This window comes from Xiphophorus hellerii, chromosome 14 (assembly GCF_003331165.1).
Source record: "Xiphophorus hellerii strain 12219 chromosome 14, Xiphophorus_hellerii-4.1, whole genome shotgun sequence".
In the NCBI taxonomy this organism is placed as follows: domain Eukaryota; kingdom Metazoa; phylum Chordata; class Actinopteri; order Cyprinodontiformes; family Poeciliidae; genus Xiphophorus; species Xiphophorus hellerii.
The window spans coordinates 24,186,491-24,209,032 of record NC_045685.1 but is presented as its reverse complement, the minus strand read 5'-3'; the positions used below and the strand labels follow the sequence as shown (position 1 = coordinate 24,209,032).

The 22,542-nt window shown below is 37.5% G+C and overlaps 5 protein-coding genes and 1 long non-coding RNA gene across 19 annotated transcripts in view; 5 read left to right on the top strand and 1 right to left on the bottom strand.

The window, feature by feature from the left end:
* The window catches only part of LOC116733095 (oocyte zinc finger protein XlCOF6-like), a 778,765-nt gene that overhangs the window by 173,086 nt on the left and 583,137 nt on the right, over positions 1-22,542 (top strand). The gene's annotated exons all lie outside the window — the stretch shown is intronic.
* LOC116733104 (gastrula zinc finger protein XlCGF8.2DB-like) overlaps positions 1-22,542 on the top strand; it is a 570,370-nt gene that overhangs the window by 163,853 nt on the left and 383,975 nt on the right. Inside the window, exons 2-3 of one of the 6 annotated variants that reach the window (XM_032583823.1) lie at positions 12,964-13,713; positions 14,050-15,274. The exons of 3 other annotated variants lie outside the window; for them this stretch is intronic. In XM_032583823.1, coding sequence (XP_032439714.1) covers positions 12,964-13,713; positions 14,050-14,315 — 1,016 coding nt within the window. In that variant the 3' untranslated portion in view covers positions 14,316-15,274. Of the gene's footprint in view, positions 1-12,963; positions 13,714-13,881; positions 15,275-21,193; positions 21,241-22,542 lie in introns of those variants that run through there. 2 more of the 6 variants (XM_032583821.1, XR_004341942.1) reach the window with 2 other exon arrangements.
* LOC116733103 (immunoglobulin superfamily member 3-like) overlaps positions 1-22,542 on the bottom strand; it is a 919,724-nt gene that overhangs the window by 539,933 nt on the left and 357,249 nt on the right. The window lies entirely within an intron of this gene.
* Positions 1-22,542, top strand: part of LOC116733131 (butyrophilin-like protein 8) — a 766,651-nt gene that overhangs the window by 550,904 nt on the left and 193,205 nt on the right. The gene's annotated exons all lie outside the window — the stretch shown is intronic.
* LOC116733060 (gastrula zinc finger protein XlCGF57.1-like) lies at positions 1,091-10,796 on the top strand. The gene is made up of 4 exons (XM_032583749.1): positions 1,091-1,099; positions 1,621-1,747; positions 2,627-2,644; positions 8,153-10,796. The coding sequence occupies exons 1-4, from the start codon at positions 1,091-1,093 to the stop codon at positions 9,418-9,420; spliced, it is 1,422 nt and encodes a 473-aa protein (XP_032439640.1). The 3' UTR covers positions 9,421-10,796.
* On the top strand, positions 16,316-18,665 carry LOC116733175 (uncharacterized). Its single transcript, XR_004341973.1, has 2 exons — positions 16,316-16,377; positions 18,098-18,665. It is a non-coding gene; the product is annotated as an uncharacterized LOC116733175 (long non-coding RNA).

Sequence of the window (22,542 nt, the reverse complement as noted above, 5' to 3'; positions counted from 1 at the left end):
ACATGAGAATTCACACAGGTGAGAAGCCTTTCTTCTGTGGAACCTGTGGAAAGAGTTACAGTGAAAGAGGGACTTTAACTAAGCACATGAGAATTCACACAGGTGAGAAGCCTTTCCTATGTGGGACCTGTGGAAAGGGTTACAATAATGGAATTATTTTAACTCGTCACATGAAGATTCACTCAGACTAGAAGTCTTAGGAACGAAACACCTCAGATCCGTTTTGGTATCAGATCCAAAGGAAAATCTGGTCAGATGACATAAACAGCAAATACAAAATGTTGAAGTCAACAGATTCTTCCAGGCTGCTAGTGATTCACTGTGATTGTGTCTTTCACTGTCTGACCAAGATAAACCTGAGGTCTACTTTTGCCTAGCAGCTTGTTTTCCTTAAACCAGTTTTTTTGTTTTAATTCTCAGTCGTATTTGTACTTAAGATCCCCATCAGTATCCCATTAGATACTGAAGTTAAAGAGGGGAACACATTCAGACAGGATTAATTTATGTCGGTTTCAGTTTTCGTGGAGTTCTGTACCATGTAGAATAATTGAGTTTAGCTTTTACATTTTTGACGTTTCTGTGTATGACTGGATGTAAAATACTTTACAAATGAAAGCAGTGAAATGTTCTTTGTGGAAAACTCCCTGCTGGAGCCAGCGTCGTGACGTCAGAGACATTATTGGGGATGTACCACGCGCCTGCGCGTATTCATGACTCTTGACTTTCAGTGTGCTTCGCTAGTAGACACATGCAGTTCTGTTCCAGCACCTCACTAAAATGTTGAATTCTTTGTGTGTACGTGTGCGTTGATGACAATGTAAGTACATAATTCATTTCATCCGCTCGTGTTTCTTACACGCTGTTTAGTTCGGCAACCGTGTAACCTTGGTTACCGCGAGCTCCAACGTATTTTGATGAGGAAATGCCTATTTCTTAAATGCCTGGCTAAACGCTCATTTCTTGGTTTAACGTTACAAGAATAGTTCAGTTTGAGAGTTGTCTGGCAGTACTCTGAATTGTAGTGTTATTTCTACTATTCTGAAGATGTTCAGGACGGTAAACTAGCTTCCAAATGTAGCATCGAGCGCTTATGGAGCCGGTATGTTCGAGCGGATAATCATTTTCTCGATCTTGCGGCGGGAAGAACCGCTTCTACCATTCGTGGTCTTTATGCGCCACCCTGTGGTCATTAAGTGTACTGCATCAATATGCTCTGTATTAACACTTTGAGTGCCTAGTTCTCACCTATATTATCCTGTTATTACTTGTTACTTGCAGTAATTCTCTTCCTTGTTACATTAATGTTACTGAAGTGTTACTGAATTGCAATTACAATTATATATATTGTTAATGTAACTGGATGTGTATTTGATTCTACCTGAAATCGAATATTTTGTATACATTAGAATTTGTATATGTGGAATTTAGATGTATAATATTCTAATTATTATTTAATTATTATTAAATTCTTTCTCCTGCTTAATAAAAGACAGGCTCTAATGCAGAGAGTCAGAACGCATGGTAGACTCCTTGGAGAAGTGGTTTGCTATGTTTTCTCCTTCTGCAGAAGTTTGGTTGAAAACTCATAAACGTTGTCTGTGGTTCTTTCTTTGTATTTAGGTAAACAAAATACCAAAATCAGCCATTTCCTCAGAGACGTTCACAGCCAATGTCATGTCACTGGCGTTGGGTATTCCTGGAGCAGGCGTATCCACACTGCTGGATCCTCCACCGCCGGGCACCAAATGTCATTCCATTGCCGCAACTTTGCTGTCAACGGTAGTGGCAACCTCTGGCAACTTCTCCTCAACATCCATTTGGCGTGACACTGTATGCTTTAGGGCACAAACTTTCATGTTTTCACTTCTTTTTTGGCAACATGAACCATTTTTTCACAACACAGTCAGTTATTCTCCATCTTTACAAGTCAAAACAACAATTCTCTGTGTTCCTCTATAATATATGTTGTCATTTACTGTTTAACTTCAAAACTGAATCACAAAATACAAAACTATAATATTAGACTCTGTTTCACAAGCTAAAACGATCACACACAAGAAATTAGAATACCTTCTAATATGGTTCTTTTGTAAGATTAAAAGTATCTTTTGATAACTGACTCCAAGCTCACATTTCTAAGTACTTTTTTTTAATTTTGTGTCGGTATGATGTAATATTCTAATCATAAATTAGCTGAGGAAAATCCTCATAATCAACAGAAATAAAAGGCTTGGAAACTCCCGTTTGTGTGTAATTGTTTAAATAAATGAACTTTTCGTTCATATAATAAAATATTTAGTATAATTGTATTTTGAGAGGAGGCTCAAAGCGGAAAATTCAAGGTGGAACTAAAAATCGTTTACAGTTTCTGCAGTGCAGCCAAAGTGAAACACACAGAAAGCTACGGAGCTCACGAGGTAGCATTAGCTCCTCTTAGAAGGTAGTTTGAAAACAGGTTTGGTGTTTTCAGTGAAAATATCTTCAGTTCCGCCTCAGAGAGAGTTTATCAACGAGCAGGTAACTCCTGCTGGAGAAACATTCACAGAGTTGAAAGAAATCAACGTTAAGATGGAGGAAGAGATGGAGGATCAGCGCAGACTGATGGATTTTACCCGGATACCGAGGATCATCTTACACCGAATAGGTACGAAACACCTTCATGTTTTACTGATTAGTCATTTTAAAGAGAGTTTTTAGACAGATAAATCATCGTTGTGTTCGGAAACCTATTTAAAGAATCGGCTCAAATTGTAAATATTAAGCAGAAGTAGAAAATTCCTGGAGAAATTTAACCGGGGCCTGCCAACGTTTGGACCCAGCGTTCTGATGCTAACAATTAGCATCAATGCTAAGCTTAGCTAAATAGTAGTCAATAGCCTCTGGAGAGTCACAAGCATGTTGACTAACATGGACTTGCACAATTCAGTTAGTTAAAATTAGTGTATAATCCAAAATGAGCCAAAATGCTAATGTAAACCTAAATGCTGCCAGTAGCATGTGGGCTATCATTAGAATGTTGTCTTACATGGACTTCCTACATTCAGTGTCCTAAACATGGATAATAATTAAGAAAAATATCTAAAAGCTTATTTTAGGGAAAAAGCTAATGCTTGCGCAGCAAGGCAGCGCCCTAACCTGAGAGGAAAAGATAATGCAGGCTAATATTATTGCACTGTCTCTGTGTCGCCCTGCGACAGACTGGCGACCTGTCCAGGGTGACCCCGCGCACCAGCACCTCCCAACCCCACTAGGGACAGGGGTGTTAGAAAATGGATGGATGTCCCTGGTCTTTTTTGGATACAGTCACAAATGTCAATTTAAAATTTCTAATATATAGAGAGGCTATCCCTGACGAGCTTTGGTCACGTGTCTTAATACGGGTACATAAGTCTTCTATATGTGCTAGGCACTGTCTTATTCAATGCAAGCTTGTGCACCGCGTTTACTATACCAGGGCTCGTCTGTCTAAATTTTATAGCACGGTTTCCCCAGTTTGTGATAGGTGCCAACAGTCTCCTGCAAACCTTATACACATGTTTTGGTTGTGCCCCCAGCTGAAGAGTTTTTGGACAGAGATTTGTTGTTATATCAGACGTGGTTGGCAGAAAAATTGATCCGAACCCCCTGAGTGTTTTGTTTGGGGTGTTTTCGGGGCCATCTCCTTTGTCCTCTTCCCAAGAAAATTCTTTGTCCTTTATGACCATTATTGCAAGGAGGATAATTCTTCTTAAATGGAAATCACCACAACCTCCTTCTTTCATACTCTGGTTGAGGGATATTGTTTATTTTCTTAAACTTGAAAAAATTAGGATGTCACTATGGGGTTCCTCTGACAAATTTGTAGAAATCTGGCAGCCATTCCTATGATTGGTTGGTCAAGCTAATTTCCATTCTGTCCCAGTCTAGTCCTTCGTGTATGTATTTGTCTGCTCATTCTGTGTCCTTTCTCTCGGATTTTCCTTTTCATATGGTTCCATATTTACTTTCCTGGGCACAAACTGTACTTTCTTTAGGTGTGGCAGAATGCATCTTAATTTTTATTTATTTCAAAACATTTTTTTTTTCTTGTGTGTGTCCTTGTTCTTATGACTTTTTCTTATTGCCTGGGAGTGATTGGAGGTCGTTTTGTTGTGTTTTTTTGTTTTGTTTTTTATAACTTAAGGGAATTGTATGGTTTGTTTTATATGTATCACATTGTAAATGTATGGCTATGCAATTCCTGTTAAAAACCAAATAAACAAAGTTTGAAAAAAAAAAAAAATTCTAATATATACACATTTAAAGGGACGTGTTTATATATTCTTAACTCGTTGGCGCATGATTATCTATTGTATAAACGTAATAATAATATTGTATGAACGTAATAATTATATTGCATAAACATATTTTCATGTCCAGGAGGTGGCGATAATATGCTTGTAGTGCAGCATAATGAAGGTTAGTACAGGGGCTAATAGGAGTTGGTCAGGTTTTCCTTCATGTTTGGTCTAAAACAGAGAGATACTGATGCTGGTTTGCATTGTGGTTGAAATCAGCAATAGTATGCGCACTGTGAGCTGGATCCTAAACAGAACGGGACTGCACAGAAGGAAACGTCAGTCCGATCCTCCAGGTGTGGTGGCGATCCTAACTGACCGCCTTGAACGAAGCTGAAGTTGGCTTCTGGTTGTAGCTTCTGATTCAGGAAACGGCTAAAGGGCGATTATAACAGAATGAAAGCTTCTTCAGTCATAACAGAAGCTCAGATGTCTTTGCTGAACATTTTCTGTTCAGATTTTTTTTTTTTTTTGCACAAAACAGTACATTGGTTTCCTCCAGTGTATTATAAGCCTGGTGGCCCGTCATTCTTTACTAGACCTCCTGCCAGGCTAAGCGTTGCTTGATTTTCTTTTTAGAAAAGTTAATAATTGAGGGAGAGAGGGGAAGGATTGCTTAATTAATTAATTTATTTATGTTTCAATCTTAAAGCCGGATTGCAAACGTCTCAGTTGTTCTGACAGTTTCACTTTTGGAGCACATTTATTTCTAAAACATTTCTAGGTTTATAGTTTATGCATTTAAAGCCGGTGTTCTGTCAGATTATCTTACACTGTCACAATAGCATACATGCAGTGAGTACGCATGCCTGCGCATTAAGTAGTCCGACCGTCAGAGGAGTTGTCAGTTCAGCACACGCGACAAGTTGTGACGAAAATAAGTCATTAAATTGATTTAATTGATAACCAGATAGATATACATGCATTGTCGTGGTTTCTACTTTACCGTTAAGTCAGGATGTCATACAGTTGTTAATAGCAAAGTGTTTGATGATTCTATGTAGGGGTGCAACTACATACTTTCTGAGGTGTATGCGAACAGGTCACCCTCTTCCCCCCAACATAAACTCGTACAACTCATCTTAAATTAAAGTATAAATGTATATATATGTGAATAAATTGCTGCCTACAGGACAATTAAAAAAAGAATGAAACAAAAAACAGGGCAATATTTCATCATTTAATATATAAGTGAGCCAAAGAGCCACTTCTGTCAGCCTATGTCTAGAACAGCCTATGGGCTGCAGGTCTGAGGCTTTTTGTTAGCATGTTTTCTATCATTCTTATAGCTTGATAGGAAGCCTGATCCAAACTGGCCACCCACATTAATAAAATGGTGAAATAATCCATCCTTCCATCCATCCATTCATTTCTTCTGCTTTATCCGAGGTCGGGTCGCGGGGGTAGCAGCTTCAAAAGGGAGGCCCAGACTTCCCTCTCCCCAGCCACTTGTTCCAGCTCCTCTGGGGGAATCCCAAGGCGTTCCCAGGCCAGCCGAGAGACGTAGTCCCTCCAGCGTGTCCTGGGTTTTCCCCTCCTCCCGGTGGGACGTGCCCGGAACACCTCACCAGGGAGGCGTCCAGGAGGCATCCTGACCAGATGCCCGAGCCACCTCAACTGGCTCCTCTCGACTTGAAGGAGCAGCGGCTCTACTTTGAGTCTCTCCCGGATGACTGAGCTTCTCACCCTATCTCTAAGGGAGAGCCCAGACACCCTACGGAGAAAACCCATTTCGGCCGCTTGTATCCGTGATCTCGTTCTTTGAGTCATGACCCAAAGCTCATGACCGTAGATGAGGGTGGGAATGTAGATCAACCCGTAAATTGAGAGCTTCGATTTTTGACTCGGCTCTCTCTTCACCACGACAGACCGGTACAGCGCCCGCTTGACGGAAGACGCTGCGCCGATCCGCCTGTCGGTCTCCCGCTCCCTTCCTCCCCCATTCGTGAACAAGATCCCAAGATACTTGAACTCCTCCACGTGGGGCAGGACACCCCCCCGGCCCGGAGAAGGCACTCTATTTAGGTCCCGCAACGACAGTTTAGCTGACCTTAATATATCCCGTGTTTTGTTTTGGTCATTATAGTTATTACACTTATTAAGATGTGTGTGATAGGTGTGTCTATCAGACATTATAGCAATACGGAATAAATCATGTATTGGTTCAATCCAGGGCGTAGACAACAACCGCCTGTCATTTTAGGCTAGCTTAAGCTAACCTGAATATTTACAACTCTCTTGTTGATACACTGACATTACTTACCTTCTGTCTTTCAACCACTTTGACTCTTTCTTTGTCTCTCCAACATCTTTATCACTCCCCCTTTTCTGTTTTGTGCGGGGAGAGCCACTAGCAGGAAGGGAGGGGCGGCTAATCAGTGCTGTTCCTTTGTTATGGATCATTTCATACACAAACAGCTGTTAAGTTCATAAAATGCTGATTAGAAACAAAATTCCCCACATTGTTTTTGCGCTCCCTCTAGTGCAGCGCCCCTATGCGTTGCATACAGTGCATGCTCACTTTTTGCGTCACTGATTCTATGTTGCTGATTAAATAAAATCATATGGTAATGACAGTATTTACTTGTCTGACAGATATAGCCGTCAGTTCGTGCCAAGCGTATGATGATCTGATAAAACACCAGCAGAACGGACCAATCACACAGCTGGTGCCTCTACGTGTTGCCTCCAGTGCTGCCGCTGTTTTATCCCTGAAGTTTATCTCAGCGCGGATTGTGCGCGCCTCCTTTGCCTCAAACTGGACACAAGCTGACCTGTATGGATATTTACATCAACCCCCTGTGAGGAATTATGATTCTTTGGAGAACTCTATGTTAGGGCTGAAACGATTCCTCTAATGGTTCCAGTACCTCGATTATTAAAAGTCCTTGAGGAAACTTGACCTGCCTCAAAGCTTTGTCAATTTATGTTTTATTATTTAGCGCTCCGTGTTTCGGTCGGGACATTATGTGCGTTGCATGGAGCGCTGACTTCCACCTCTGAGTTGTTGACGAAAGCTAAGTGTTAACGGCGTAACGTAAAATTTTCAAGTTCAGCCCTTGGAGATTTTATTGATTGATGATAACGCCCTGGTGTTCATCGTTTTTGGGGGACCAATAAGCATCCTTAAAATGACTGGAACGATGCCTTGAGTACGGCAGCCTTCCCCACTGGCTGCTAAGTTTCCATTTCAATAATGTAATGACATATTTAATAAATTGTGCATTAAATTAACGCTTTAAATTATTATATCATTGTCCATTTTCACCTTTCACATTTAATCTTCCAAATATTCCAATATTCATGTCAAATATTTTCAATAGGATCATTTTGCCATTATTTTCTGCATGTTAACAACAATCACCCCACTGTTACCAATTCTGCTGCGAATCGCAGGAAAGTAAAGCCTGAGATTTAGTCGTGCTTTTGAAAGTTTGTGTTGAGTGTGAGTGGAGCAATGTCTGACAATATCAGTGGGTGAGATTAAAAAAATAGTTAGTGTTTTGCGTTAGGCATTTTATGTCACTATTTAATATGATATATATCCTGCAGCTACATGGAAGAGGAAATTTTTATGTAATATTTGACAGGAAGTCACTAAGTTAAGCTATCACCATCTTGTTTGGTCACCTGGAGGTCCATAATATCATATTTTGACTCGCATCTAATTCCATTCTGGTCAGAAGAACCTCATTGGTTGAGTTAATGTTCATTCTTGTAAGACTGTGATTTTAGACTAACCCAAGAAAATCCTGTTTTGATGCATCAAGAGATTAAAGTGTAGGATTCCTTGTTTGATTGACATTTAAAGGCTTTTGTTTTGTCTTTTTGTCCAGATCTCCCACAATGTTGTGTGTGTAAAGAGGAGGAGGTTCTCAATGAAACAGAACCACAGAGGAACCAACTCATCTCTCATGGCTCTCCAGAAGCTGAGAAGCGGGATCAGGAAGGAATCAATTCTGAAGACCCAGGAAAAGAGAGAAAGGAAGAACAAAAACAAAAGGAGAAATATGAGAAAACCAAAGAGCAGAAAGGAAGAACTGACACTTCAAAACAACAAACACACAAGAAAGCTCACGGAAGGCAAAAATTACATTCTTATAAAATTTGTGATGAAACCTTTTCTGAAAACAGTAACTTGATGAGACATATAATAACTCACACAGGAGTAAAACCTTTCACTTGTTCAGCCTGTGGGAAAAGTTTCAGACAAAAGGTTGGTTTAATTTATCACATGAGAATTCACACAGGTGAGAAGCCTTTCTCATGTGGGAATTGTGGAAAAGGTTTCTCTCAAAAAGGTAATTTAAATGTTCACTTGAGAATTCACACAGGTGAGAAACCTTTCTCCTGTGGGAATTGTGGAAAAAGTTACGCTCATAGAGGGACTTTAACTATGCACATGAGAATTCACACAGGTGAGAAGCCTTTCTCCTGTGGGAATTGTGGAAAAAGTTTCTCTAGTAAAGGTAATTTAAATAAGCACATGAGAATTCACACAGGTGAGAAGCCTTTCTCCTGTGGGACCTGTGGAAGGAGTTACAGTGACAGAGGGACTTTAAATAAGCACATGAGAATTCACACAGGTGAGAAGCCTTTCTCATGTGGAACCTGTGGAAAATGTTTCTCTGTAAAATATCATTTAAATGTTCACTTGAGAATTCACACAGATGAGAAGCCTTTCTCATGTGTGAATTGTGGAAAAAGTTACGCTCATAGAGGGACTTTAACTATGCACATGAGAATTCACACAGGTGAGAAGCCTTTCTCTTGTGGGAATTGTGGAAAAGGTTTCTCTCAAAAAGGTCATTTAAATAAGCACATGAGAATTCACACAGATGAGAAGCCTTTCTCATGTGGGACCTGTGGAAAAAGTTTCTCTCGAAAAGATACTTTATATGATCATGTGAAAATTCACACAGGTGAGAAGCCTTTCTCTTGTGAGGCCTGTGGAAAGAGTTACAGTGAAAGAAGGACTTTAACTCATCACATGAGAATTCACACAGGTGAGAAGCCTTTCTCTTGTGGGACATGTGGAGAAAGTTTCAGGACGAAAAATCAATTATTGACACACATAAAGATTCATATGAGTGCCAAACAGTGACATGCGATGAGGCTCAGCTGTTGAGGCACTGACTCACGATGTACAAAAACAGATACAATACATCTTGTTACAAAAATTTTGCGCATGCATACAACACTGTAGAGCAAAAAGACTATTCTTTTACATGTTATCCATAGCTGGGTTAACTAGGTGAAACTTAGAAATGTAGGTATTATGGGTTGTTGTTATGTTGGTATACGGTGTTTTAATATCTTGTTCAATGTGCCCCTCTTTAATTTGGAGCCCCTGCCCGCCCAAAGGTCTCTGCACGGCCCTGTTCATATGTATGGTAAGGTGTATTATTTTTACCCCCTAGCTTGGTTGTCCCCAGAGTGCTAATATTGTTAGCAGCTAACTTAGTGCTGAGTCCTGGACAGAAAATGTTTATTTGGTGGGTCTTCCATGCTAAAGAAGCTGAATAAATTAAATATAACCTACCCAGCCATACAGTCTTTTCCTGATCCCTATCAGAATTTCTTGCAGCATCCGGGTCACGTGTTTGAAGCCCAGAAATAGAACGCTGCGATGTTTGTTTGAAAAAAAAAAACCCATCAAATATTATTGAGATCTGATCAGATTTTGATGTAGAGATAACAGCGGAGAGATTTTTATTTTCATAAATGTTTGTTACACAGAAGTCATTGTTAAAATTCTGCTGTGAAAATGTGTTTGTACATGCTCTACACAACCAGGTTCATAACAGTATATTGGTATTTTATACAGCTACAAAATGACTTTTGTTTCTTAGCAGGGAGGAGCTTCAGTTAAACACATTCTGTTCCTTTGGGAGGTTTCACAGTGTTTTCCTCTGTTATTTTATATTTCTAACATATTTTCTTTATGTTTTTAAATGAGTGATTAATAACATCTCTTTGCTCAGGTACATGTATGATGATACAAGCTAAATAATAACTTTAATTGTCTTTGTGGCTTTAATTAAAGTTATCTGTCTTCTTCTTACATCTTGTCTCTTCAGTGTTTTCACTTCTTTCTATGGAAACATGAACCTTTTTTCACAAGATTCTTATTGTTTGTATTTTCAAGCCAAAACAACATTTCACCGTGTTCCTCTAAAATATATGTAGTCATTCAGTATTTAACTTTAAAACTGAATCACAACCTACAAAACTACAACCTGATATAACATTAGACTGTTTTACAAACTAAACAGTTCAGACTCAAAAAAATTCATTAGATGTTCAAATATGGTTCTTTTGTAAGAATAAATACCTTTTGATGACTGAATCCAAACTCACATTTCTTAAGTTTTTTTTTTTCTTCCATTAGTCAGTATGATGTAATATTCTAAAAGTAAAGGCTGTTCAATTCGCTGCAGAAAATCCTCATAATTAACAGAAATAAAAGGCTTGGAAACATCCGTGTGTTTGTGTAATTACTTTAATACTGTGTTTCACTCACTGAAATATATGAACCTTTTATTAATGTTGTAAAATATTTAATATAACTTTATGTTGAGAGGAGGCTCAAAGCGGAAAAGTCTAGGGGGAACTAAAAATCGTTTACAGTTTCTTCAGTGCAGCCAAAGTGAAACACACGGAAAGCTACGGAGCTCACGAGGTAGCATTAGCTCCTCTTAGAAGGTAGTTTGAAAACAGGTTTGGTGTTTTCGGTAAATATTTCCGTGTTTTCAGTGAAAATGTCTTCAGTTCCGCCTCAGAGAGAGTTTATCAACGAGCAGGTAACTCCTGCTGGAGAAACATTCACAGAGTGGAAAGAAATCAACGTTAAGATGGAGGAAGAGATGGAGGATCAGCGCAGACTGATGGATTTTACCCGGATACCGAGGATCATCTTACACCGGATAGGTACGAAACACCTTCATGTTTTACTGATTAGAGTTAAAAACGTGTTAAAATATCCAGGGAGAAGTTAGGAAAAGACCTGCACTTTTTTCTGCCTTATTTATTTATTTACTTATTTGTTTGTTTGTTCGTTGCTTATATCAAATATTGGAATTTTCTTCCTTAAATAACATTTTCATTTAACTTTATATTTTGGTCCATCTGATTATGTACTTTTTAAATATCAAATGATTGATAATTCGATCAGTTACTCTGTGTTTGAATAAACTTTTCATCAAATCCTTTTTTTTACTCTTATTTAAGTAAAAATATGTTGAAGTAGTGCTACTGTTACCTGAGTAAAATTTTTGCCAGTTCTGAAAGAGAGCAAAAGACGCCATCTTTGTCAAAAACGACAACAAAAAACCAAACAACTCTGAAGATGAGGAGGAAGGTTACGATATCAGCTTCCAAGCATCTACATATTTGTTTTGAAAGAAATTCAAAAGAAATGACACGAGTATTCCCATCATTCCACTCCAAGCAAGAGTCATATGAACCAGGTGGGGGATGAGCGGGTCGTTGATTTCCTGGGAATGCTCTGAAGAGGATGGACCCATCCACAACAAAGACTCCTGCATGGGAGTCGAATATGGAGGCGTTTTGGTGAAAATGTATTCGTGCCCTGTAACTGAGAAGTTGAAGTTCCAGAAAAAAAAAAAATCCTTTAGGAGTTTTGTAATTGGTAGATTTTCTTTCAGTTACCCATAAATACAAAACAGCAGTTACACACTTCTTATTATAAAACAATCCCCAAAAACATAATAAGGTTTGTTCCGGTTAGTTAAAATAGATTTAAAATAAATAACTCAAGTTAAACAATTAACAGTGGTTATTATTTGGAATGCACAATAACTTATTTTAAGAGATACTAATAACTGATAGTTACTCCAAATGCCGATAATAACCGATAACATACCTGGAAATAAGAATGGCAAGTGTAGCATTAATATTTAATAATAATGTAATCCAAGAGGCAGAAATATAAAGTCATGTCCAAATTTCAAATACTAAAATAAAAACTAAATAAAGAATATTACTATTTTATGTGATGTATATTCTGTATCTACATAGAGGAAGGAGATTTCTGGATTATTCGCTGGGGGAGACAGCGAATAATCAGCTATTATGAATTTGTCCAACATTCATGTCAAATATTTTCAATAGGATCATTTTGCCATTATTTTCTGCATGTTAACAACAATCACCCCACTGTTACCAATTCTGCTGCGAATCGCAGGAAAGTAAAGGCTGAGATTTAGTCGTGCTTTTGAAAGTTTGTGTTGAGCGTGTGAGTGGAGCAAAGTCTGACAATATCAGTGGGTGAGATTAAAAAAATAGTTAGTGTTTTGCGTTAGGCATTTTATGTCACTATTTAATATGTTATATATCCTGCAGCTACATGGAAGAGGAAATTTTTATGTAATATTTGACAGGAAGCCACTAAGTTAAGCTATCACCATCTTGTTTGCTCACCTGGAGGTCCATAATATCATATTTTGACTCACATCTAATTCCATTCTGGTCAGAAGAACCTCATTGGTTGAGTTAATGTTCATTCTTGTAAGACTGTAATTTTAGACTAACCCAAGAAAATCCTGTTTTGATGCATGAAGAGATTAAAGTGAAGGATTTCTAGTTTGATTGACATTTAAAGCTTTTGTTTTGTCTTTTTGTCCAGATCTCCCACAATGTTGTGTGTGTAAAGAGGAGGAGGTTCTCAATGAAACGGAACCACAGACGAACCAACTCATCTCTCATGGCTCTGCAGAAACTGAGAACCAGAATCAGGAAGGAATCAATTCTGAAGACCCAGGAAAAAAGAGAAAGGAAGAACAAAAACAAAAGGAGAAATATGAGAAAACCAAAGAGCAGAAAGTAAGAACTGACACTTCAAAACAAAAAAAGCACAAGAAAGCTCACGGAAGGCAAAAATTACATTCTCATAAAATTTGTGATGAAACCTTTTCTGAAAACAGTAACTTGATGAGACACATAATAACTCACACAGGAGTAAAACCTTTCACTTGTTCAGCCTGTGGGAAAAGTTTCAGACAAAAGGTTGGTTTAATTTATCACATGCGAATTCACACAGGTGAGAAGCCTTTCTCATGTGGGACCTGTGGAAAAAGTTTCTCTCGAAAAGATACTTTATATGATCATATGAAAATTCACACAGGTGAGAAGCCTTTCTCCTGTGGGAATTGTGGAAAAAGTTACGCTCATAGAGGGACTTTAACTATGCACATGAGAATTCACACAGGTGAGAAGCCTTTCTCCTGTGGGACCTGTGGAAAGAGTTTCAATCAAAGAGGGCATTTAAATAATCACATAAGAATTCACACAGGTGAGAAGCCTTTCTCCTGTGGGACCTGTGGAAAGAGTTACAGTGACAGAGGGACTTTAAATAAGCACATGAGAATTCACACAGGTGAGAAGCCTTTCTCATGTGGGACCTGTGGAAAATGTTTCTCTGTAAAATATCATTTAAATGTTCACTTGAGAATTCACACAGGTGAGAAACCTTTCTCTTGTGAGGTCTGTGGAAAGAGTTACAGTGAAAGATGGATTTTAAATAATCACATAAGAATTCACACAGGTGAGAAGCCTTTTTCTTGTGGGACCTGTGGAAAGAGTTTCCATGAAAGAGGGACTTTAAATAATCACATAAGAATTCACACAGGTGAGAAGCCTTTCTCATGTGGGACCTGTGGAAAATGTTTCTCTGTAAAATATCATTTAAATGTTCACTTGAGAATTCACACAGGTGAGAAGCCTTTCTCATGTGGGACCTGTGGAAAAAGTTTCTCTCGAAAAGATACTTTATATGATCATGTGAAAATTCACACAGGTGAGAAGCCTTTCTCTTGTGGGACCTGTGGAAAGAGATACTCTAAAAGAAGGACTTTAACTCATCACATGAGAATTCACACAGGTGAGAAGCCTTTCTCTTGTGGGACATGTGGAGATAGTTTCAGGACGAAAAATCAATTATTGACACACATAAAGATTCATATGAGTGCCAAACAGTGACATGCGATGAGGCTCATAGCTGTTGAGGCACTGACTCACGATGTACAAAAACAGATACAATACATGTTGTTACAAAACTTTTGCGCATGCATACAACACTGTAGAGCAAAAGGACTATTCTTTTACATGTTATCCATAGCTGGGTTAACTAGGTGAAACTTAGAAATGTAGGTATTATGGGTTGTTGTTATGTTGGTATACGGTGTTTTAATATCTTGTTCAATGTGCCCCTCTTTAATTTGGAGCCCCTGCCCGCCCAAAGGTCTCTGCACGGCCCTGTTCATATGTATGGTAAGGTGTATTATTTTTACCCCCTAGCTTGGTAGTTCCCAGAGTGCTAATGTTGTTAGCAGCTAACTTAGTGCTGAGTCCTGGACAGAAAATGTTTATTTGGTGGGTCTTCCATGCTAAAGAAGCTGAATAAATTAAATATAACCTACCCAGCCATACAGTCTTTTCCTGATCCCTATCAGAATTTCTTGCAGCATCCGAGTCACATGTCTGAAGCCCAGAAATAGACCTCTGGGATGTTTGTTTGAAAGAAAAAAACCCCATCAAATATTATTGAGATCTGATCAGATTTTGATGTAGAGATAACAGCGGAGATATGTTTATTTTCATAAATGTTTGTTACACAGAAGTCATTGTTAAAATTCTGCTGTGAAAATGTGTTTGTACATGCTCTACACAACCAGGTTCATAACAGTATATTGGTATTTTATACAGCTGCAAAGTGACTTTTGTTTCTTAGCATTGAGGAGCTTCAGTTAAACACATTTTGTTCCTTTGGGAGGTTTCACAGTGTTTTCCTCTGTTATTTTATATTTCTAACATATTTTCTTTATGTTTTTAAATGAGTGATTAATAACATCTCTTTGCTCAGTTACATGTATGATGATACAAGCTAAATAATTACTTTAATTGTCTTTGTGGCTTTAATTAAAGTTATCTGTCTTCTTCTTACATCTTGTCTCTTCAATGTTTTCACTTCTTTCTATGGAAACATGAACCTTTTTTCACAAGATTCTTATTGTTAGTATTTTCAAGCCAAAACAACATTTCACCGTGTTCCTCTAAAACACAGGTGTCAAACTCCAGTCCTCAAGGGCCGGTGTCCTGCAACTTTTAGTTGTGCCTTTGCTGCACCACACCTGAATGGAATAATTAGGTCATTAGCAAGGCTCTGGAGAACTGATCTACATAAGGAGGAGGTAATTAAGCCATTTCATTCCAGTGTTTTGTACCTGTGGCACTTATAAAAACTGCAGGACACCGGCCCTTGAGGACTGGAGTTTGACACCCCTGCTCTAAAATATATGTAGTCATTCAGTGTTTAACTTTAAAACTGAATCACAACCTACAAAACTACAACCTGATATAACATTAGACTGTTTTACAAACTAAACAGTTCAGACTCAAAAAAATTCATTAGATGTTCAAATATGGTTATTTTGTAAGAATAAATACCTTTTGATAACTGAATCCAAACTCACATTTCTTAAGTTTTTTTTTTCTTCCATTAGTCAGTATGATGTAATATTCTAAAAGTAAAGGCTGTTCAATTCGCTGCAGAAAATCCTCATAATTAACAGAAATAAAAGGCTTGGAAACATCCGTGTGTTTGTGTAATTACTTTAATACTGTGTTTCACTCACTGAAATATATGAACCTTTTATTAATGTTGTAAAATATTTAATATAACTTTATGTTGAGAGGAGGCTCAAAGCGGAAAAGTCTAGGGGGAACTAAAAATCGTTTACAGTTTCTTCAGTGCAGCCAAAGTGAAACACACAGGAAGCTACGGAGCTCACGAGGTAGCATTAGCTCCTCTTAGAAGGTAGTTTGAAAACAGGTTTGGTGTTTTCGGTAAATATTTCCGTGTTTTCAGTGAAAATATCTTCAGTTCCGCCTCAGAGAGAGTTTATCAACGAGCAGGTAACTCCTGCTGGAGAAACATTCACAGAGTGGAAAGAAATCAACGTTAAGATGGAGGAAGAGATGGAGGATCAGCGCAGACTGATGGATTTTACCCGGATACCGAGGATCATCTTACACCGGATAGGTACGAAACACCTTCATGTTTTACTGATTAGAGTTAAAAACGTGTTAAAATATCCAGGGAGAAGTTAGGAAAAGACCTGCACTTTTTTCTGCCTTATTTATTTATTTACTTATTTGTTTGTTTGTTCGTTGCTTATATCAAATATTGGAATTTTCTTCCTTAAATAACAACATTTTCATTTAACTTTATATTTTGGTCCATCTGATTATGTACTTTTTAAATATCAAATGATTGATAATTCGATCAGTTACTCTGTGTTTGAATAAACTTTTCATCAAATCCTTTTTTTTACTCTTATTTAAGTAAAAATATGTTGAAGTATTGCTACTGTTACCTGAGTACAATTTTTGCCAGTTCTGAAAGAGAGCAAAAGACGCCATCTTTGTCAAAAACGACAACAAAAAAACAAAACAACTCTGAAGATGAGGAGGAAGGTTACGATATCAGCTTCCAAGCATCTACATATTTGTTTTGAAAGAAATTCAAAAGAAATGACACGAGTATTCCCATCATTCCACTCCAAGCAAGAGTCATATGAACCAGGTGGGGGATGAGCGGGTCGTTGATTTCCTGGGAATGCTCTGAAGAGGATGGACCCATCCACAACAAAGACTCCTGCATGGGAGTCGAATATGGAGGCGTTTTGGTGAAAATGTATTTGTGCCCTGTAACTGAGAAGTTGAAGTTCCAGAAAAAAAAAATCCTTTAGGAGTTTTGTAATTGGTAGATTTTCTTTCAGTTACCCATAAATACAAAACAGCAGTTACACACTTCTTATTATAAAACAATCCCCAAAAACATAATAAGGTTTGTTCCGGTTAGTTAAAATAGATTTAAAATAAATAACTCAAGTTAAACAATTAACAGTGGTTATTATTTGGAATGCACAATAACTTATTTTAAGAGATACTAATAACTGATAGTTACTCCAAATGCCGATAATAACCGATAACATACCTGGAAATAAGAATGGCAAGTGTAGCATTAATATTTAAAAATGATGTAATCCAAGAGGCAGAAATATAAAGTCATGTCCAAATTTCAAATACTAAAATAAAAACTAAATAAAGAATATTACTATTTTATGTGATGTATATTCTGTATCTACATAGAGGAAGGAGATTTCTGGATTATTCGCTGGGGGAGACAGCGAATAATCAGCTATTATGAATTTGTCCAACATTCATGTCAAATATTTTCAATAGGATCATTTTGCCATTATTTTCTGCATGTTAACAACAATCACCCCACTGTTACCAATTCTGCTGCGAATCGCAGGAAAGTAAAGCCTGAGATTTAGTCGTGCTTTTGAAAGTTTGTGTTGAGCGTGTGAGTGGAGCAATGTCTGACAATATCAGTGGGTGAGATTAAAAAAATAGTTAGTGTTTTGCGTTAGGCATTTTATGTCACTATTTAATATGTTATATATCCTGCAGCTACATGGAAGAGGAAATTTTTATGTAATATTTGACAGGAAGCCACTAAGTTAAGCTATCACCATCTTGTTTGCTCACCTGAAGGTCCATAATATCATATTTTGACTCACATCTAATTCCATTCTGGTCAGAAGAACCTCATTGGTTGAGTTAATGTTCATTCTTGTAAGACTGTAATTTTAGACTAACCCAAGAAAATCCTGTTTTGATGCATCAAGAGATTAAAGTGAAGGATTCCTTGTTTGATTGACATTTAAAGGCTTTTGTTTTGTCTTTTTGTCCAGATCTCCCACAATGTTGTGTGTGTAAAGAGGAGGAGGTTCTCAATGAAACAGAACCACAGAGGAACCAACTCATCTCTCATGGCTCTCCAGAAGCTGAGAACCGGGATCAGGAAGGAAACAATTCTGAAAACCCAGGAAAAAAGAGAAAGGAAGAACAAAAACAAAAGGAGAAATATGAGAAAACCAAAGAGCAGAAAGTAAGAACTGACACTTCAAAACAAAAAAAGCACAAGAAAGCTCACGGAAGGCAAAAATTACATTCTTATAAAATTTGTGATGAAACCTTTTCTGAAAACAGTAACTTGATGAGACACATAATAACTCACACAGGAGTAAAACCTTTCACTTGTTCAGCCTGTGGGAAAAGTTTCAGACAAAAGGTTGGTTTAATTTATCACATGAGAATTCACACAGGTGAGAAGCCTTTCTCATGTGGGACCTGTGGAAAAAGTTTCTCTCGAAAAGATACTTTATATGATCATATGAAAATTCACACAGGTGAGAAGCCTTTCTCCTGTGGGAATTGTGGAAAAAGTTACGCTCATAGAGGGACTTTAACTATACACATGAGAATTCACACAGGTGAGAAGCCTTTCTCCTGTGGAACCTGTGGAAAGAGTTACAGTGAAAGAGGGATTTTAACTAAGCACATGAAAATTCACACAGGTGAGAAACCTTTCTCCTGTGGAACCTGTGAAAAAAGTTTCTCTAAAAAATGTCATTTACTTGATCACATGAGAATTCACACAGGTGAGAAGCCTTTCTCCTGTGGGACCTGTGGAAAGAGTTTCAATCAAAGAGGGACTTTAAATAATCACATAAGAATTCACACAGGTGAGAAGCCTTTTTCTTGTGGGACCTGTGGAAAGAGTTACAGTGAAAGAGGGACTTTAAATAAGCACATGAGAATTCACACAGGTGAGAAACCTTTCTCCTGTGGGACCTGTGGAAAGAGTTACAGTGAAAGAGGGACTTTAAATAAGCACATGAGAATTCACACAGGTGAGAAGCCTTTCTCATGTGGAACCTGTGGAAAATGTTTCTCTGTAAAATATCATTTAAATGTTCACTTGAGAATTCACACAGGTGAGAAGCCTTTCTCATGTGGGACCTGTGGAAAAAGTTTCTCTCGAAAAGATACTTTATATGATCATGTGAAAATTCACACAGGTGAGAAGACTTTCTCTTGTGGGACCTGTGGAAAGAGATACTCTAAAAGAATCACTTTAACTCATCACATGAGAATTCACACAGGTGAGAAGCCTTTCTCTTGTGGGACATGTGGAGAAAGTTTCAGGATGAAAAATCAATTACTGACACACATAAAGATTCATATGAGTGCCAAACAGTGACATGCGATGAGGCTCATAGCTGTTGAGGCACTGACTTACGATGTACAAAAACAGATACAATACATGTTGTTACAAAAATTTTGCGCATGCATACAACACTGTAGAGCAAAAAGACTATTCTTTTACATGTTATCCATAGCTGGGTTAACTAGGTGAAACTTAGAAATGTAGGTATTATGGATTGTTGTTATGTTGCTGTATGGTATTTTAATATCTTGTTCAATGTGCCCCTTTTTAACTTTGTGCCCCTGCCCATCCAAAGGTCTCTGCATGGCCCTGTTCATATGTATGGTAAGATTTATTATTTTTACCCCCTAGCTTGGTAGTTCCCAGAGTGCTAATGTTGTTAGCAGCTAACTTAGTGCTGAGTCCTGGACAGAAAATGTTTATTTGGTGGGTCTTCCATGCTAAAGAAGCTGAATAAATTAAATATAACCTACCCAGCCATACAGTCTTTTCCTGATCCCCATCAGAATTTCTTGCAGCATCCGGGTCACGTGTCTGAAGCCCAGAAATAGAACGTAGGGATGTTTGTTTGAAAGAAAAGAAACCCATCAAATATTATTGAGATCTGATCAGATTTTGATGTAGAGATAACAGCGGAGAGATTTTTATTTTCATAAATGTTTGTTACACAGAAGTCATTGTTAAAATTCTGCTGTGAAAATGTGTTTGTACATGCTCTGCATTATCAAAAACATTTTCTCACCCATCCAAATGATCAGAATCAGGTGATCCAATCCCTTTAATGGCAGCTGTATAAAACGAAGCACCTAGGCAGACCAGAACCAGATTAGTGTGACACATATTGTGAAATAGATGTTAAAGACGTTTAGGTTCTACAACAGGAAACCAGGTTCATAACAGTATATTGGTATTTTATACAGCTGCAAAGTGACTTTTGTTTCTTAGCATTGAGGAGCTTCAGTTAAACACATTTTGTTCCTTTGGGAGGCTTCACAGTGTTTTCCTTTGTTATTTTATATTTGTAACATATTTTCTTTGTACGTTTTTAAATGAGTGATTAATAACATCTCTTTGCTCAGTTACATGTATGATGATACAAGCAAAATAATTACTTTGTCTTTGTGGCTTTAATTAAAGTTATCTGTCTTCTTACATCTTGTCTCTTCAGTGACCTTTCATGTTTTCACTTCTTTCTATGGAAAGAATAAATAAGAATAAGAATAAATATATTTTGATAACTGACTGCAAACTCACATTTCTTAAGTAATTTTTTTTCTTCCATTAGTCAGTATGATGTAATATTCTAAAAGTAAAGGCTGTTCAATTCGCTGCAGAAAATCCTCATAATTAACAGAAATAAAAGGCTTGTAAAAAAACCGTGTGTTTGTGTAATTACTTTAATACTGTGTTTCACTCACTGAAATATATGAACCTTTTATTAATGTTGTAAAATATTAAAATTATTGTATGTTGAGAGGAGGCTCAAAGCGGAAAATTCAAGGTGGAACTAAAAATCGTTTACAGTTTCTTCAGTGCAGCCAAAGTGAAACACACGGGAAGCTACGGAGCTCACGAGGTAGCATTAGCTCCTCTTAGAAGGTAGCTTGAAAACAGGTTTGGTGTTTTCGGTAAATATTTCCGTGTTTTCAGTGAAAATGTCTTCAGTTCCGCCTCAGAGAGAGTTTATCAACGAGCAGGTAACTCCTGCTGGAGAAACATTCACAGAGTGGAAAGAAATCAACGTTAAGATGGAGGAAGAGATGGAGGATCAGCGCAGACTGATGGATTTTACCCGGATACCGAGGATCATCTTACACCGGATAGGTACGAGGCAGAAATATAAAGTTATGTGTAAATTTAAAATACTAGAATAAACACAAAATAAAACTACATAACAAATTTGACTATCGAAGCTGAAGTTGGTTTCCGATTCCACCTAATCTTTCACTACCTTCCTCATCTTTAATCTGTTCTATAAAAAGAACTACAACACCTAGACACTTTAACCTGGACTGGATTATTCTGCTCTAATAGTATAATATTTACAACCATGTTTGTGATTTGTGAACACTTTTTATGTTTTGTGAAACTTCAAAAAAGGTTGATTTCACCACGTTTTTGCATCAGTATCACACTAGAACTGCGCCAGTTCCTAAATTACAACTCATAGACTCTTCAAACTTGGACTAGATTATTCTGATCTGATAGAATATTTTAATCCTTGTTTGGGATTTGTGAAACCTTTTTCTGATTTGTGAGACTTCACTGAAGTTCAGATTACTATTCACACTTGTTCCATGCAGTTTTTTTTCAAATTCAAATTCAATTCTAATACAAAACCACTTTATTAATCCCAATGGGAAATTAAATGTTGGTGTAACTCATGAATTCTTCAGAGTTATTGTAGATGGCGATGGCTGTTGGAAGGTAAGATCTTCTGCAGTGGTCTATTAAGTGAAGTTTCACAAATCAGTTAAAGGTTTCACAAATCCCAAACGTAGATTTATATATTCTACTATTAGTGCAGAATAATCCAGTCCAAGTTTCTACATGTTGTAATTTTTTTTTTACTAGAATAGATTAAAGATGAGGAATATAGTGAAAAATTTGGTGGAATCGCCCTTTAGCCATTTCCCGAATCGGAAACCAACTTCAGCTTTGTATTTGACTAGAAGAAACATTTCTAAAATAATTTTTTCCCCCCCAAAATAAAACAATCCAAATCAATACTTGGTGATGTACGTATATGGGGTGAAGCCAGATGCATTGAATAAAAAGAAACATTGGAAGTTAAATCAGAGAAAACTTATCGTCTTTTAGCCTAAATAGAATGACCAAAATTATTCCTGTTTGCTAAATGCTAGAAAGCTTAGCGAGAACATTTAACTTATTAAAGTCATTGTTCTGTTGTCCTTCATCATGGCTTTACTAAATCTAAGCCTCTAGTTTGTACTTGTGACCCTTCTGTGCTTTCTTATTGGAAATCCTCTTTTCCATCTCTCCAGGCTTTCTCCATGTTGCACTTTTAATTTTATAACCTGAGTTTAGGTGGTTTTATAACGTTGTCCTGATTCTCCATATTCTTTGCCACTTCAGCTGCTGAGTTGTGGACGTGTTTCATCCTCA